This window comes from Talpa europaea (genome assembly GCF_964194135.1).
Source record: "Talpa europaea genome assembly, chromosome: 1".
NCBI classification, from domain to species: Eukaryota; Metazoa; Chordata; class Mammalia; order Eulipotyphla; family Talpidae; genus Talpa; species Talpa europaea.
Genome location: NC_140073.1, coordinates 31405301 through 31419486, shown reverse-complemented (window position 1 = coordinate 31419486; position 14186 = coordinate 31405301). Strand labels below are relative to the sequence as shown.

General features: G+C 46.7%; 1 protein-coding gene across 5 annotated transcripts in view; it reads left to right on the top strand.

Moving 5' to 3' along the window:
- Window positions 1-14186, top strand: part of NAV2 (neuron navigator 2) — a gene marked incomplete at both ends in the record, with an annotated part of 712365 nt that overhangs the window by 319116 nt on the left and 379063 nt on the right. For 3 of the 5 annotated variants that reach the window (XM_084252228.1, XM_084252227.1, XM_084252226.1), the window contains one exon: window positions 6199-6462. The exons of the other annotated variants lie outside the window; for them this stretch is intronic. In XM_084252228.1, the coding sequence (XP_084108354.1) occupies window positions 6205-6462 (258 nt within the window). Of the gene's footprint in view, window positions 1-6198; window positions 6463-14186 lie in introns of those variants that run through there. 5 annotated transcript variants of the gene reach the window in all.

Below are 14186 nucleotides of genomic sequence, written 5' to 3'. Positions count from 1 at the left end.
ACCCAAATTCAACACTCAGCCTTTTTAAAAAGAATTCTTCCCCATCAAAAGAAAAATATAGGGCCTCCCTTGTCACCTAGGGGTTAAGTCTCAGCACTATCATTACTATGGCTGAGTTTTATCCCTGGCCAAGGAGCTAACCCACATATAGCACAGCAGACCTTCTGCCTCTCCTAACAGTGTATTTCAGTAAATCTGCCTGTTCTGCTCCTCACTCTGTCTCTGGTGAATCCTCTCAGCCTCTGCACCTCTGGCCTACACCCCAGTTCTTCTATGCAAAAAAATACATCTCTGTATGATGTTTATGTGATTTATGTTCTCAGTGATGTGATTTACACTTCCTTCCTCACCTACAGAAGGCAAAAGCAGTCACAGTCTAGTTTTAAATAAGAATATTTTCCCTCTCTTTCATTTGTTTGTATTACTGTTAAAATGTTAGATTCATGAATAGAGATTTTCCTCAGATCCTTTGTAGAATGAGCAAAATGTAAACAAAGGAAATGTTTCTTAGACTTGATGTCTAAAGAAGGTAGACAAGTGGATCCATATCTTGTAATTTTGGCCTCCCTGGCAGCGCAGGGGGTTAAGACGCAACCTATAAAGCTATCTGCAGCCACTGAAGCACAAGTTCAATCCCTGGCTGGCCAGGGAGCTACCCACATGGCGCAGCAGTCCTCTCCTGACTCATGCACTGCTCCCCTCAGCAGTGTATTTCAGTCAATCTGCCTGTTCTGTTTCCCACTCTGTCTCTGGTGAATCCTCTCACACACACACCCCCTTGCCCCACCCACACCTCTGACCTGTGCCCTAGTTCTTGTGTGCGTAAATCAATAAATCTTTAAAAATAAATTTGTGAAAAAAAAAAAACCTATGTCGTACAGTTTCAATACTGATACTGAGGGTGAAAAGGAAAGGAAATTTCTATTACTCTTCAGTTCTTTGTTAGTCAAAAAGTTAAATTCATCAAAAAATAGCTGCTAACCCTGTGGGTAGTTGATTCTTTTTTGTGCCTCATTTATTATCGTTGTTTTGCACTGTTCCTACTAGAATATGATACTATTTGTCATTTCTTTCCCTGCTTGCTTCCTCTCCTAGATTGTGAGTTTTCTGAGTTTTTTTTGGTTGTGGAAAAGGATGATCCACAGGCTGGGAAATAGCTATTGTGTCATCCTTTGAATCTTGAAAGCAGGGAACAATAACTTATTCTTATTTGCTCTCTATCATAAAACGCCTAATGACTGGCGCATAGAGGACTCTCAACAGTGTATTCATTGGATTAAAGACCAAGTCACTCCATATCTAATGAATCAATAGTTTACTATGTGTTTGTTTGATGTTTAGTCAGAGCCAATGCCCAAATGCCTATAAATACCACATACAGGCACACACACACACTCTCTCTCACACATACTTGCACTCCAACATCTGCAAATGGGAGAATCCATGGTCTGCTCTTCTCAAAAAATTGACCCAGAGATCACCATTATGCACACTGATCTGCACATAGACCCATCTGGAAGAAAGCAGATGAGCAGCCAGTGGGGTTGGATTCACAGAGGCTCTAAAGAACTATTCTATGGCTCTCACCCAGCTTTTCTGCTGTCTGGGCTGGGTGGACTCTCAACCCAGTCACTACCAAAAGGCGAGCATTTGTGCTACCTCTGAAATAGGATGCTATATGTTGCCAACCCACGTTGCAGAAAATTAAGAAAAAATGCATTTTTGAAAATAATCTAGTGTGAATTTTTTTTTTTTTTACTTCCAAACAGACTCATGAATGTTTCACTTTTTATATTATTCCAGAGACTTGTAACATGACCCTTCACCATTTATAATCACTGATCTTCAGGAGACTGTTGACTTCCCCTCACAGATTCCTGTATTTTTTATGATAAGTGGGGGTTTGGATGTTTTGGGCTCTTCTCAGGACTTTCTTCTTGGGAGGTCAGACATAGCTAAGGGTCTTTAACTCAGATGAAGGATGGGTTGATGGCACTGGCCACTTGCAGGTTAACTCTGAAACCCAATTAACACTCAACTAATCAATCACCAGTGGCTGATGTTGAGGATCAGAAAGCAGCACAGCTGGCACATCCTGATCTGAGGATGACTCTTATAAATCAGGGGACTGTTGAAATTCAGGATGATTCAGTGATCCCCAGAGTTTGGCCCATCTCTGACACTGGAGTGATTTTGAAAGTTTAGAAAAAAAGAGAGGTTGTCCAAGTTGAGGTATAAAATGGTGGGCTATTTCAACTTGTGTGTTTGTCCATAGTTCATTTACTTAAAACTATATACAACATTTAAGAAAAGCAAACAAAACCTGAGTAGTGTATTCTTTCCAGAGCAGTTTGCCCTTCTATGAATCAATGACTTCTTTAGCTACCAGTGCTTGCCAAAACATATTGATTTAAAATTACTTTGCTGATGTTAACATAACACAATATAACATAACATCACACTACATCCAAGGGGAAGAAGTAACCTTATAGTACATTTTTATAATTTGTGACAATCTAATTTAAGGAGGAATCTTATAATTGTCTCTTTTACTCCAAGGGGGAAAATCAGCCTTTCTCCTCTCCCCCTTATCTGATTATGATGATAGATTATTTGCTTTAAGTAAAGAAATTAAAGGTTTTGGAGAAAAAGATATAAATGTTGGTAACGAATGTTCTGAGAAAAGGCAGATAAAATTATTAAAGGGATGATGAGAAGGCAGGGAAAGAAATGTAGAAATACTCATTTTTTAGTCTTTGATCAAGGATGAGAAATTATCCCATTTTAATTATATAAATCACACAAGATTAAGTGAATGCTCATATTTACCAACTCCTGCAGTATTAGGAAGAATTATATTTAATATATAAAATTGCACTATTTTCATATTAACACATATTGGGGTGTCATTTGGCAGCACATATGATTTAAATGAGATCTCATATATGTGATATATATATGTATATATATATGTATATATGTATATGTATATATGTATACATATACATATACATATATATGTGTATATGTATTATATATGTATATATATATCACATATATATATCTGTGCTCTCTAAATATATATATATGTATATTTATGGCATGTATGTCATTTCTATTCCTGTACTATGACAGGCATTATTGATTGATCAGGTTGCTGTTTCCAACTAGAGAGTTACACACTCAAAATCCTTTTCTGCACAGTATGATAGAAAGTCACATAACTACAGGTGGCCCTGGAGATGAAACCCTTTTGCTATGTATGGTTTAGCCTTATTACTCAAAGTGTAATCTTCAAACTATCAGCATGGGAGCTTATTCCAAAAGCAAAATCTCAGCTCCATCCTTACACACTGCATTTTAACATGATCTCCAGTAATTCTTGTGTATATTAAAGTTTAACAAACTGGGAAGAGCTCTGAACGCAAGATATATTCATTAGGGCATCACAATCACAGGGTAAGTGCTTGTTAAACACAGATTGCAGGTTCCCATGGTTCAGTGGTCTAGGGTGGGGTTTTCTAGCTTCCAGGTGCTGCTGCTGCTGGCCCAGGACTATACTTTGAGAAGCACTGCACTATTGCCATGGAAATACTTTGGAATTTCACCATGACCTTTAAAGTTTAAGACTGCAGTATTGTTCCCTAACTTTTGGTACATCTGCTAGAACTGGGATTCTGGACTCTTCTGAGTCTCAAGGTGTAATATAGCTTAACCATTCTAATGACCTTATGTACTTGAATCTAAAAGGCTCCCTTTCTAGAGAATTCACTCATTTTCTATGAATAATTCTATGAATAATTCTCTCCACAGCATTAGTCTCCATGCTGAGAGAATCTAACCTAAGTTAAAATGCAACCCCTAACTTGTGAGATTTGCTCTCTAGGGAAATAAACACATATAACAATAAATAATAAGGTGACTTCAGATAAAGATGATAAAAAGCAGAAGAGTGTTAAGTAAGTAACACAGACCATGTATTATTTAGTTTCGGAGGGAGGTAGGATACCTGAAATTATATACAAGACTGTTCTTTCAGTCTAACTAGAGTTAGAAAGTGGCTGGATAGAATGGATGGAAGATAAGGTGGGGCACTAGGGTAAGAAGCACCTACTCATTTCTTAATGCTGCCAAGGTTGTTTTAAAACCTGGACCTTTCCTCTACTCTACATAATTATAAATCAATGCTATCAGCATTGTAAATCAGTCTCTAGGTTGGGCATCTATGAAAACCTGCATCTCAGAGATAGAGAAGAGAGAGTTTATAAGCAAAGATGATTGGGGGGGAAAGTAATAGTAATTTAATGCCAAGGATAATAACTCCTAACTTCTATTGTCCCTTACTTTGTGCTGAATGACTGTCATGCACTATCTCACTTAATCCAAACAGCACATTATATAATCAAACCTACTCCTTACTCCAAGTGAAAATCACAGCTCTGTGAGGATGCATGTAAGGTTAAAGAACTTGCCCAGTTTAAATCCAGGCAGTTCTTACAAGGCAGCGATTCCTTATCCCTGAAAGAGAGAGGTCTCTGGCCTGCCTGGATTATCTCTCCCGATTCTCATATACTTTCAGTGAGCAAGGAATGCAAACAGCAGCTGGGACTAGGAGGGAAATCCTCTGGCGAATTAAAGTAGAGGAACCTGTGGGGCCAGTGAGTCCAAGGCACGGCCAGGGAGGAGCTCCAACATGAAACTCAGAAACCAGCCAGGGTCAAGGAGCTTCCGTGGCTTCCTCTGGCCACTCTAATTAGAGTCTGTGGTAGGTTGCAAGGAGGAGCTGTCTTGGGGCGGGAGGCTTCCCTGGGTATTCTATTTGTCTATAAATACTTCAAATAGTTAAGTGAAATGTGCAGCCTTTGAAAGCTGGAGAGGAAGCTATTGGGAGGCCCCTCGGCCCCCCTGAAAAAAACAGGCCAAAAAAGAGGAGAAACGGCTGGTGTGTTCTTAACGCGGGAATCCAGGCTCGGCCCTGCCCAGGTCAGAGGGGGGCCGCGCGCGGGGTGACTGCGGATGACTCCAACCGTTAAGGTGACCAGAACAATTCGAAAGAGGAAACAAACTTCCCTCCGAGACGCGCCCGCGGCGCCTTGAGGCGGGCGTTTGCGTTCGAAAGGGCATTTTTCAAAAGAAGGTTCCGAGAACGCGGGAGCGCCGGGCCTCGGGGAGCGCGCGGACCAGGCGGTGCCGCAGAGCCGCCACCAGCCGGCTTTGTACTTGCGGCCAAGCGCGGCCACGGGGTTCCGAGCGCGGCCGGGGGGTGCAGGCCGCGCCCCCTTTGCAGTGCGGGCCGCGGCGGCTCATTGGTGCGCCGCGGGCCAATGGGCGCGCCTGGGCGGCCCGGGCTGTCAGCGCGCGCCGCAGCCGCGCCGGCCCCAGCCTGTCCTCGCCGCAGAGCCCAGCCGCCAGCACAGCCTCCCCGGGAAGCGCCGCGGCCCCTCTCCGGCGCGGCCCTGCCCAGCCAGCGAGTCGCGTCTCCGGGTGCCGGCGCCCCAGGGCCACAGCCTTGCTGCGCTAGAGCGCACGGAGCATGTGCGGACCTGCGGGCGCTAAGGTGTCCTGCCCTGGGGGCTTCTGGGCAGCGGTGATTGACTGTCACGCCTAGACAGACCTTTCGGGGGCTCTCGCCGCGCCTCTGCGTCGCGGGTGACACTGCGGTGGTCGCGATCAGGGTGGCAACTGCCTCTCGGAGACGTCTTGGGCTCCGTGCGCCCTCCCTGTCCTTCCTCCGCGGCTCGTCCATCCCTTCTCCATCCCTCGCCGGTTCCCACTCGCAGCCTCCTGGAGCGGGAGGCGCGCTTCGCGGTCACTTCGCTTTCCAAGGGGCCTTCTCACCTCGGAGATGCAGTGACAGGTGAATATGGGAGGCTTCCCAGAAGGAGAATCATAAGAGGCAAGAGACCCTGAGCGTCCAGAGCCCGTGGCCAAGCCGCCCAGGAGGAGCGTGAGATCGCCAGCAGCATCCGTCCAGGTGGGACCCGCTGAGCGCCGCCAGCAGCCCTCCGCCCCTTTCCGCACCCCGAAAGCGCGCTCACCCTACAGCTCCGAGTTCCCCGACCCGGGGATTTTTTTCTCTCCGCTGCCGGTGGGCGCCTCGCGGGCGGAGGCCCGGCGCCTGCTCTGCTGCCCGAGCTGCCTTTAGCGGTCGCCTCCGCAGCCGCTGCCAGGGACGTGCTGGGAAAGCCGAAGCCCCGGGAGAAGATGCCGGCCATCCTGGTCGCCTCCAAAATGAAGTCGGGACTGCCCAAACCCGTGCACAGCGCCGCGCCCATCCTGCACGTGCCCCCGGCCCGGGCCGGCCCCCAGCCCTGCTACCTCAAGTTGGGCAGCAAGGTGGAGGTGAGCAAGACCGCCTACCCTAGCCAGATCCCGCTGAAATCGCAGGGGCTGCAGGAGCCGGAGGGGGAGGGGCTCCCGCTGCGGACAAGCGGCTCGCTGGAAAACGGGTTCGATACCCAGGTAAGTGGAGCTGTGTGCTGGGGCACTGTTCTGGGAGGGTGGGAGGGCACTCTGGGGGAGGGAGTCTGCTGAGGGAAAGAGCTACCCTGTGGATGGAGGAGGAGACCATTCCACTTCGGCCGGCTAACTGGACGATGCGCGAAGAGAGTGGGCAGGCTGGTGGGTGTGGTCCCGGTGCCCGAGCCCGGAGGGACCCGGGTGCCCGCGCGCCTGCGGATTCCTTCTTGGGGGTAAGGGCCTGGGTATTCTCAAAAAACGTGTGTAGTACTGGAAATGTCAGGTCCCGCATATGAAGGGCTTGGCCCCGAGAAGGCAGCATCTGCAGCAGCAGCATCGCGTCTGTATGTTCCGCAGCGATTCAGTCCCTGCCAAGTAATGGTCTCAGGCCTTGCTGGGCGCAACGCCCCCCCTGGCACAGTTCAGGATCCAGCAAAGAGGATCTGGGGGTGGCAGTGAACCTGCTCCCCGCGGCTTGAGGGTTGCCTGCCCCTGCTACATCCCTGTGGGCTGACAGGATTCTGGGCACAGCGGTGCTAAGAGTAGGAGTGCCTGGTGCACCAGCGTAGCGCGCACCAGTGGAGGCGGGTAGCTGGAGTCTCCTGGCGTCTGGGCTGGCTGTTGCGTTGGGGGTGGGGGTGGCTGCCTCAGAATGGCGGCCCACAGCTAAGCCCCTCCTTCCCGCCTGAGTAGATTCTGGTACTGGTAGCCCTGAGACTGGGGATAGGGGTGAGGGTTGGTTTGAAGAGAGGTGGTGACTTCTGTTTTTCCTGACAGAGCTAGATGGCAGGCCTTGGCCATGCCGTCTCTTTTAGGGAAATCGGCACGGGCCAATCAGGTCGTCTTGGCCTTCTGCCCTTCCTGCTGCTTTTTTTCCCCCTTCTGTTAGGAGGAGTAGGGGCATGCTGTATTTTCTTGGCAGTGAGTCAGCAGGGACTTTTGGGGACAGGCTGACCTGACGGATGTGACTGGTGGTCAGGAGAGGCGGGAATTCTGAGGGGGAGGTAATTCAGGGCTAGTGTCAGGGAAGTGGCAACAGACCAGCTGACCTTTTTGGCACTTACTTCTCTGCTGACACTGTCTCCACCTTCTCCTGGAGCTTTCTCTGATCAGAGGCTAAAACTCAACACATTCCTAGCCTTTCTGATGGGGAAACTGGAGCTGGAAGCTAATTGTAAGCAGACTTTTGGAGCTCTGGACTGGAGAAGGCCCTCAAAGCAGATTAAGCTCCCACGCCAAGCTGATAAGCATGCCCCTTGCTGCTGCACTTGCTAAACATTTTTGGAAGCTGACAGGTTTGAGTGATGGCGTGTGGGAGGAAGGCAAGATTTCCCCCACTGCTCCCAGGGCCTGTCTCTGCTGGGGGTTTGTGCTCTGCTCTCTTTTTCTGCCATTAGTCACAGCATTTGTCTGGTGGTTCTGAAATGGGAACGAGCTCCGGGTATACACTCTGGCCGGGTTTCCCTTCCATCTCTGGACATGAGCTGCTGAGATGTGGAGGGCGGTGTACGGGAGGCCGGAGCAATGGTGGACATGACACACACGCTCCAGCCTGATGAGGAGGACCCAAAGAATGAGAGGCAAAGTCGATGCTGGGATTGTCCCTACCCGCCAGCATTCTGCCATTGCCCATTTGACCCTTCGTTGAACAAACACTGTTGAAGGACTTGCAGTTGGCAGTTTCTGGAAAGGTGATTCATCACCCTCTTCCCTGGAAAAAATTTCTCCTGTTGCTCCCAGAGGGGCTGACGTGGTCCTGTTCCCTCAACACTTTGCTTCCCATCCTTATTCTTGGCCCAGTCCCCAGGATGTCCCCATTCCACCTGTCTTGCCCTCAGTGGGGCCTCGTATGCTCACCACCAGGGTTCTGGTCCACCACCAGGGTGGTTTGGATGGGCTAAGGCAACTGGCCACTTCCCAGAGAGTTATCCTGATTTTCACCAGCCTCCCTTTTCCTTCCCAGTGTCCAGGCTTCCTGGGGTCTATTCTCTGAGGCAGTGGCAGATTCTCGTGGCAAGAAGGGTTTTGCCTTCCTTGGGCAGGGCATCCTCCCACTCTGCCTGGCGTGGTACCTATTCATCCCCCAGGAAGTCCTCCCATTTACAGCCTGGTGACTGGACTGGCTTGCCATCTGGTAGTCACTGACCCCAAATCTGCTGTTTATCACTAGATAACACTCAAGAAATGATGAGTTAAATGGCAAGTAACATCTCGGGGACTCCGTTTCTTCTTTCATTTGAGGGGTTATTGGCAGGAGGCTGGGTTGTGCACTGGCCAGCAGCAAAAGTCTTAAAATCAGAGGGGTATCTATGATGCTCCGTCTCTGCCGTATTAGTAGCTGGGTGACCTCAGTGTTCCCATCTGTAAAATGGAGCATAGGCAAGCACATGTGAGGGCGAAGGAAAATAACATGAATTATTTAGTCCAGTGTCTGGCAAGAAAGGAACATTTAATAAAATTGGCTACTTATATCGATAGCCCAAGAGATAGGGCATATTGAATATATAGATGTAATGGCCTTTACGTGAGAAAAGCCCTTGGGCTTTTCACTCTCAAGCCCTTAGGGAGGTACCAGTTGATTCACAGGGATTTAAGAGCATCTCTCATTGTTCCGGTCCAGCAGCAGGCACAGTGAGAAGACGAGGGAATGGCCACTTGTTGCGCGCCTGATGTGTCAGGCTCTTTATTTGTGAGCTCATTTCATCCTTATAGTAATGCTCAAAGCAGGAATGACACATCCATTCCTATAACAATGATAACGTAAAAACGGCCCATCCTTACATCGCACTTTTTATGTGCCCGAAATTTTTCTAAAGACTTTGTAGAAATTACCTCATTTGATTATTAAAACATTCCAGCGAGATATATGTTTTTATCCCCATTTCATCCACGAGGAAACAAAGGCAAACTATAGAGTTAGTAACCTTGTGAACAGCAGAGGTAGAATTAGAACCTGCGCTTTCTGGCTGGGTCCCCATACTCTCCATCCCAGTGCGATGCAGCGAGGGCTGTGCATATGGTGGAACACCACTCAGCCAGGAAACAGGTGAAATATTTTCCTTTTGCAGCAATACGGCTAGGCCTTGAGGGAATTGTGTTAAGTGATGTAAGTCAGGCACAGGAAATCAAACACCTTGTGACGTCGCTTTTTTGTGAAACATAAAGGGAAAAAAGCAAAAGAGCAAACAACACATAAACAAACCCTTAGACTCTGACAGCAGAATGTTGGTTGCCAGAGAAGAGGAGGCAGGATTGGTTAGTGGTGCTAGTGACTGGATGGTGAGCGGTGGGTTGATGAGATATATGCAGCTGCAGAGGTGAGAACATGTCCTCCTAGGACATGTATGTATTGTGAACTAATGTTACCTCTTAAAAAAAAAATGTTGAAGGCTCTGATATGTAAGATCACTGCTCTAACTGTTGACTGAGCTGAGGGTCGCTCAGGGAGGGAAGCTGGCTCCAGGTCACCTGTTCAGGTTGGTCTGGCTTCAAGACCAGTGGTCTTCCCACTCTGCCTAGGTGCCTCCTTCCATCAAGCTACAGCAAATGTTCTGGGTTAATAAGCAATGGCCTGGGCCTTAGGGAGACATAACTGATCATGCCAAGGGCAACAGAGTACAGCACAGAAAAGGTAAGCTTGGGACTCAAAGGAAGGGCAGTGCCCCAGAGACTGAAGAAGTTCAGGGGACCTCATGAAGGAAGAGGGAGGTAAGTTGGGCCTCAGAGATGGGCAAGAATGCCTAGGTGGGGAGGAGGGATGGAGAGGGATGAGATGGGCATGCAGGGAAGGATGGGAACAAGGCCATGCAGTGGTGATGAGCAGGAGCTGATGTGGCTATAGAAGCTGCACCTTCACATAATAGAGAATTATTCCATGTCTGGTGTCTTCCTTTTGAAAGACGAGGATGAGAAAAGAACAAAGGCTTCTCCCAGCTAGAGGATTGGATTTCTTTGCATGCCTGCTTCCCTGGGGGATAGTAATTCTGAGCATGCAAGGTAGTCAAAAGAAGCTGGGGAGATGTTGTCCACAAAGAGCCCAGTTCATAACAGACCTTTGGAAAACAGGGTTTAGAATATTCAATGTGGTAGTTACAGGGGAAAGCAAGTGGTTCTCACGCCTTTTTTTTTTATTATACAGCAACTCTTTAGCCAGGGACAGCCCATGCTTCCCCAAGCCTGCTCTCCAGCTCCATCAAGTGTGAAAAGACCAAATGTAGCCAGCAAGCAGCTCTTAGGTACAGCTCCTCACCTTGAATCGCTCCTACAAACCCACAGCTGGGGCTCAATCCCTATCCCCCAGAGGGGTCTGTGCTCTGCAGCAGCACACCCCCCCACCCCCAAATTCCCTTCCTGGTGCTGGGATACCTGGGCCTTCCCCCAAGAATGAATATTTATAGCATCTGCTCTGTTAACATGGTGTATAAATTATGACCATGTGCAGAGAATTGTTTTAGAGACATGCTCTGTGTTAGTTCAGAAACCCTGTCCGGCCGACCTTCAGATAAGGAATGCTTGAGTTCTTTGAGGAGAGGTGTGACTATTTTTAAGAAACAATTGCAAGAAGAAAATGAGATGTTTAATACTTTGATATTTACTGTTTTTAGGAGCCTCATATTCAACTTGTAACTCATTAAAAATATATAATTAGAAGTGATTGAAATGCTTTGTGGGTGTTTTAGATGTTTAAAAAGAAAGCACAGGCGAGGCCTCTGGGAAGACCTAGTGAATCCAAACTGCAACCTGTTGCAACTTTGCCCCATTGTGTTTTGATTAGAATCCTTGCTCCATCATCAGAGTTGATTATGGATTTGATTACTGCATTTTTCTGCCATTGTGTTATTCCCTTTCTTCTCTTTCTCATTTCTTTGAGGGGAATGTGTAGCATGGTTATCTGCCAACATGCAAGAATGTTTATAGTTTGCATATTACTGCTTGTTCCATGGGTTAATTTTCTGAAGACACTTTAAGGGTGGGACTGGTGGCTTATTTGGGGTATCATTACGTGTGTGTATATATCTGTATATAAATACATCTACTTCTGGATATATGTGTATACACATATAGACACACATATATACAAATATATACACATGGAACAGCTTAAAGTAATGAGCACATGTAGCACCCACACATCAAAGGCCAGACTGGAGGAGTTACAACTTGATTTCCAAGTTTTCAGAATAGCTAGATTTGCTTCCCAATTCTCCACTCTCTTCCTTTGTGACAAAGCTTGAAGCACCCATTTTATTTACTTATAAGTCATAGGGGATGTAGCCTTGTAGAGGTGTTTGATTAGGCCTTAGCAGAGTTGCAGTATGAAAAAGCCAAACCACCCAGTGAGATTTTGGCTTAGGATCAGAGATGATTCTGATTTCTTAGAATCAGCCTCAGCAGCAAGGAAAGGGACATTATAGAGTATGTGCTCTGTGCTAGGCGGTCTGCAGTGCTCTTTATATATGTACATACACACATATGTACACATATGTCTACATATACATATTATCTACGTGTATATATACTTGTATATGTAAATGCCTATAGACATATAATTCAATCTGGGACACAAGAAACAGGGTAAAATGTAAAATAGTCTATGTATTTTATATGTTGAAGCTGAGACCAAAGGAAATTAGCGCTTGATGGCAGCTGAAAATAGATAAGGCCTCATTAAGAGTATAGGACAGTTTTGGTTAGATTAACGGGAACAAGAGCAAACGAAGAATAATATCCTCCAAATAAGTCATCCAGAGTTGTGAAGTGGCAACTCCTCACTTTTGTCCCAGACTTGCCATCCCTATAACACCAACCAAATAGGGGAGCCTCCTTTGTGTTCCCAGTTGAGGTGGTCCCATAGAGGTGGTTGAGTGAAGCCAGCCAGTCTGATGGCCCTACCCAGGACCAAGAATGGGAATAGTCCCATTGATTGCACTTCTGAATGATGCCTTATTGTTCTGAGAGCAGAAGGAAAGCCTTCTTTCCCTACAATTGGCAAGGTTGTGGTGAGAGCTGGACCTTGTGATCAGTTTGGTCATTAAGGTGCCCCAAGGCATGGCTGGCTGCCCAATGGTGTTTTACCAATGGCCACAGGGTCACTTTCAATGGTGACTCTGTCTCTTGCTCATATTGTTTCATGAGACAATGTGTTTCTAGAATGTCTTGGGTAGAATAGGCCATGAGATGTTGGGAACAAAATTCGACCAGGCTTTTGTTCTTCAGTCCACAAAAGACAATAATGAGTGACCCAAACATTTTCACAGGAACCCTAAGTTGCCCACACAGAATCTAAAGAATGATTCATGACTTAGTGCCCCTATTCCCAAGGAAAACAGCCCCTCTCTTGTGTTTTGCAAACAATGGCCCCGCAGCCTCAGAGTATTTTAGCTCTCCTTCTAAGTGAAACCTTAATACCTTCAGTGAATTTGATGTTCCAACCTCCCTCCCTCCTTCTTCCCTTGTCTCTCCCCCCAAGCCTCCACCCCTGTCTTGCAGAAGGAGGAGATGGTTAGAAATAGGGACTTAGTCAACACAATTATGAGTCAATCTCCCAGGACTCTTTTGCGACCTTTGGACAAAATCAGTTTCTCACAGCTGTGTGACACACTCAAAATAATTATAATAATGGTCACTGCCACTGACTGACCGTAGCCTCTGTACCCATTTAATGCACAGCACCAGCTAAGCATCATTTCAATTAATCCTCACAACATCTGGTGAGGTAACTGCTGGAGAGGAATAGAAACTGGCTCTGGGAGTCGGCAACTGTGGTTCCACATCTGTACTTTTGGTACTTTGCTGCCTGATCCTCAACAAGTCACACTGTCCTTTGAGCTTCAGTTTTTTGAGGAGTTTTTGTGAGTTAATAGAGGCAATGTTATGAACAAACTCTGGTTTAAGTATCTTAGGCCCTAAATATCCTTTCCGGAAACCAAGGCTAAGAGAAATTAAGTTACAATACCTTTTCATGTAGCATAGCTGGTAGTAGTAGATCTAGAATCTGAACCCATACCTATTTGACCGCAAAGTCAAGATTCTTAAATGGTAAGTATGAGAGCACTTTGAAAAAAATAATCTGAATGGCATTGTTAATACTGAGTCAATGTAAATTGCTTTAAGATTTCTTTTTGGCATGGTACTTAATACCATTTGGTTTCTCCCCTGCACCCCAAAGTTTGAAAATATTGAAAATACTCTTTCAATACAGAATACATAGTAGTTGCTTAATAATATCAGTTCAGTTTTTATGTGTAAAATTCCAAGTGTTCTGAGGTCACAGGGTCACTCAGTGTTATCGCTGTAACTGGCAGGGCTGGTTCTGGAGGAAGGGAGAAGTGGGGAATCTGATCAGAGTCATTTGTTGGCATGAGGAAGCAAACAGATAAATTCAGATTATAGATCTTTCTTTGAGATGATAGTCCTAGGGTCTTCAAATTTGTCCATGTCATGAAAGGTTAAAAAATTAAAAATATAAGTAGAAAACTACTCTTGAAATAGAGAATAAAGAGCTGTGGCAATTAAATACAATGAGAGGGCCTCCCCAGTGGCGCAGTGGTTGAGCGCTGGGTTGCAAAGCTGCCCGCAGCCTCTGCAGCGCCGGTTCGATCCCCGGCTGCTCCCCGGCCACCGGAGGAGGGTCCCACATGGCGCTCAGACCTCTCCTGCCACCCGCTGCTCCCCTCTGCAGTATACTTCGGTCCTTCTGCCAGCTCTGCTCCCCGCTCTGGCTCTGG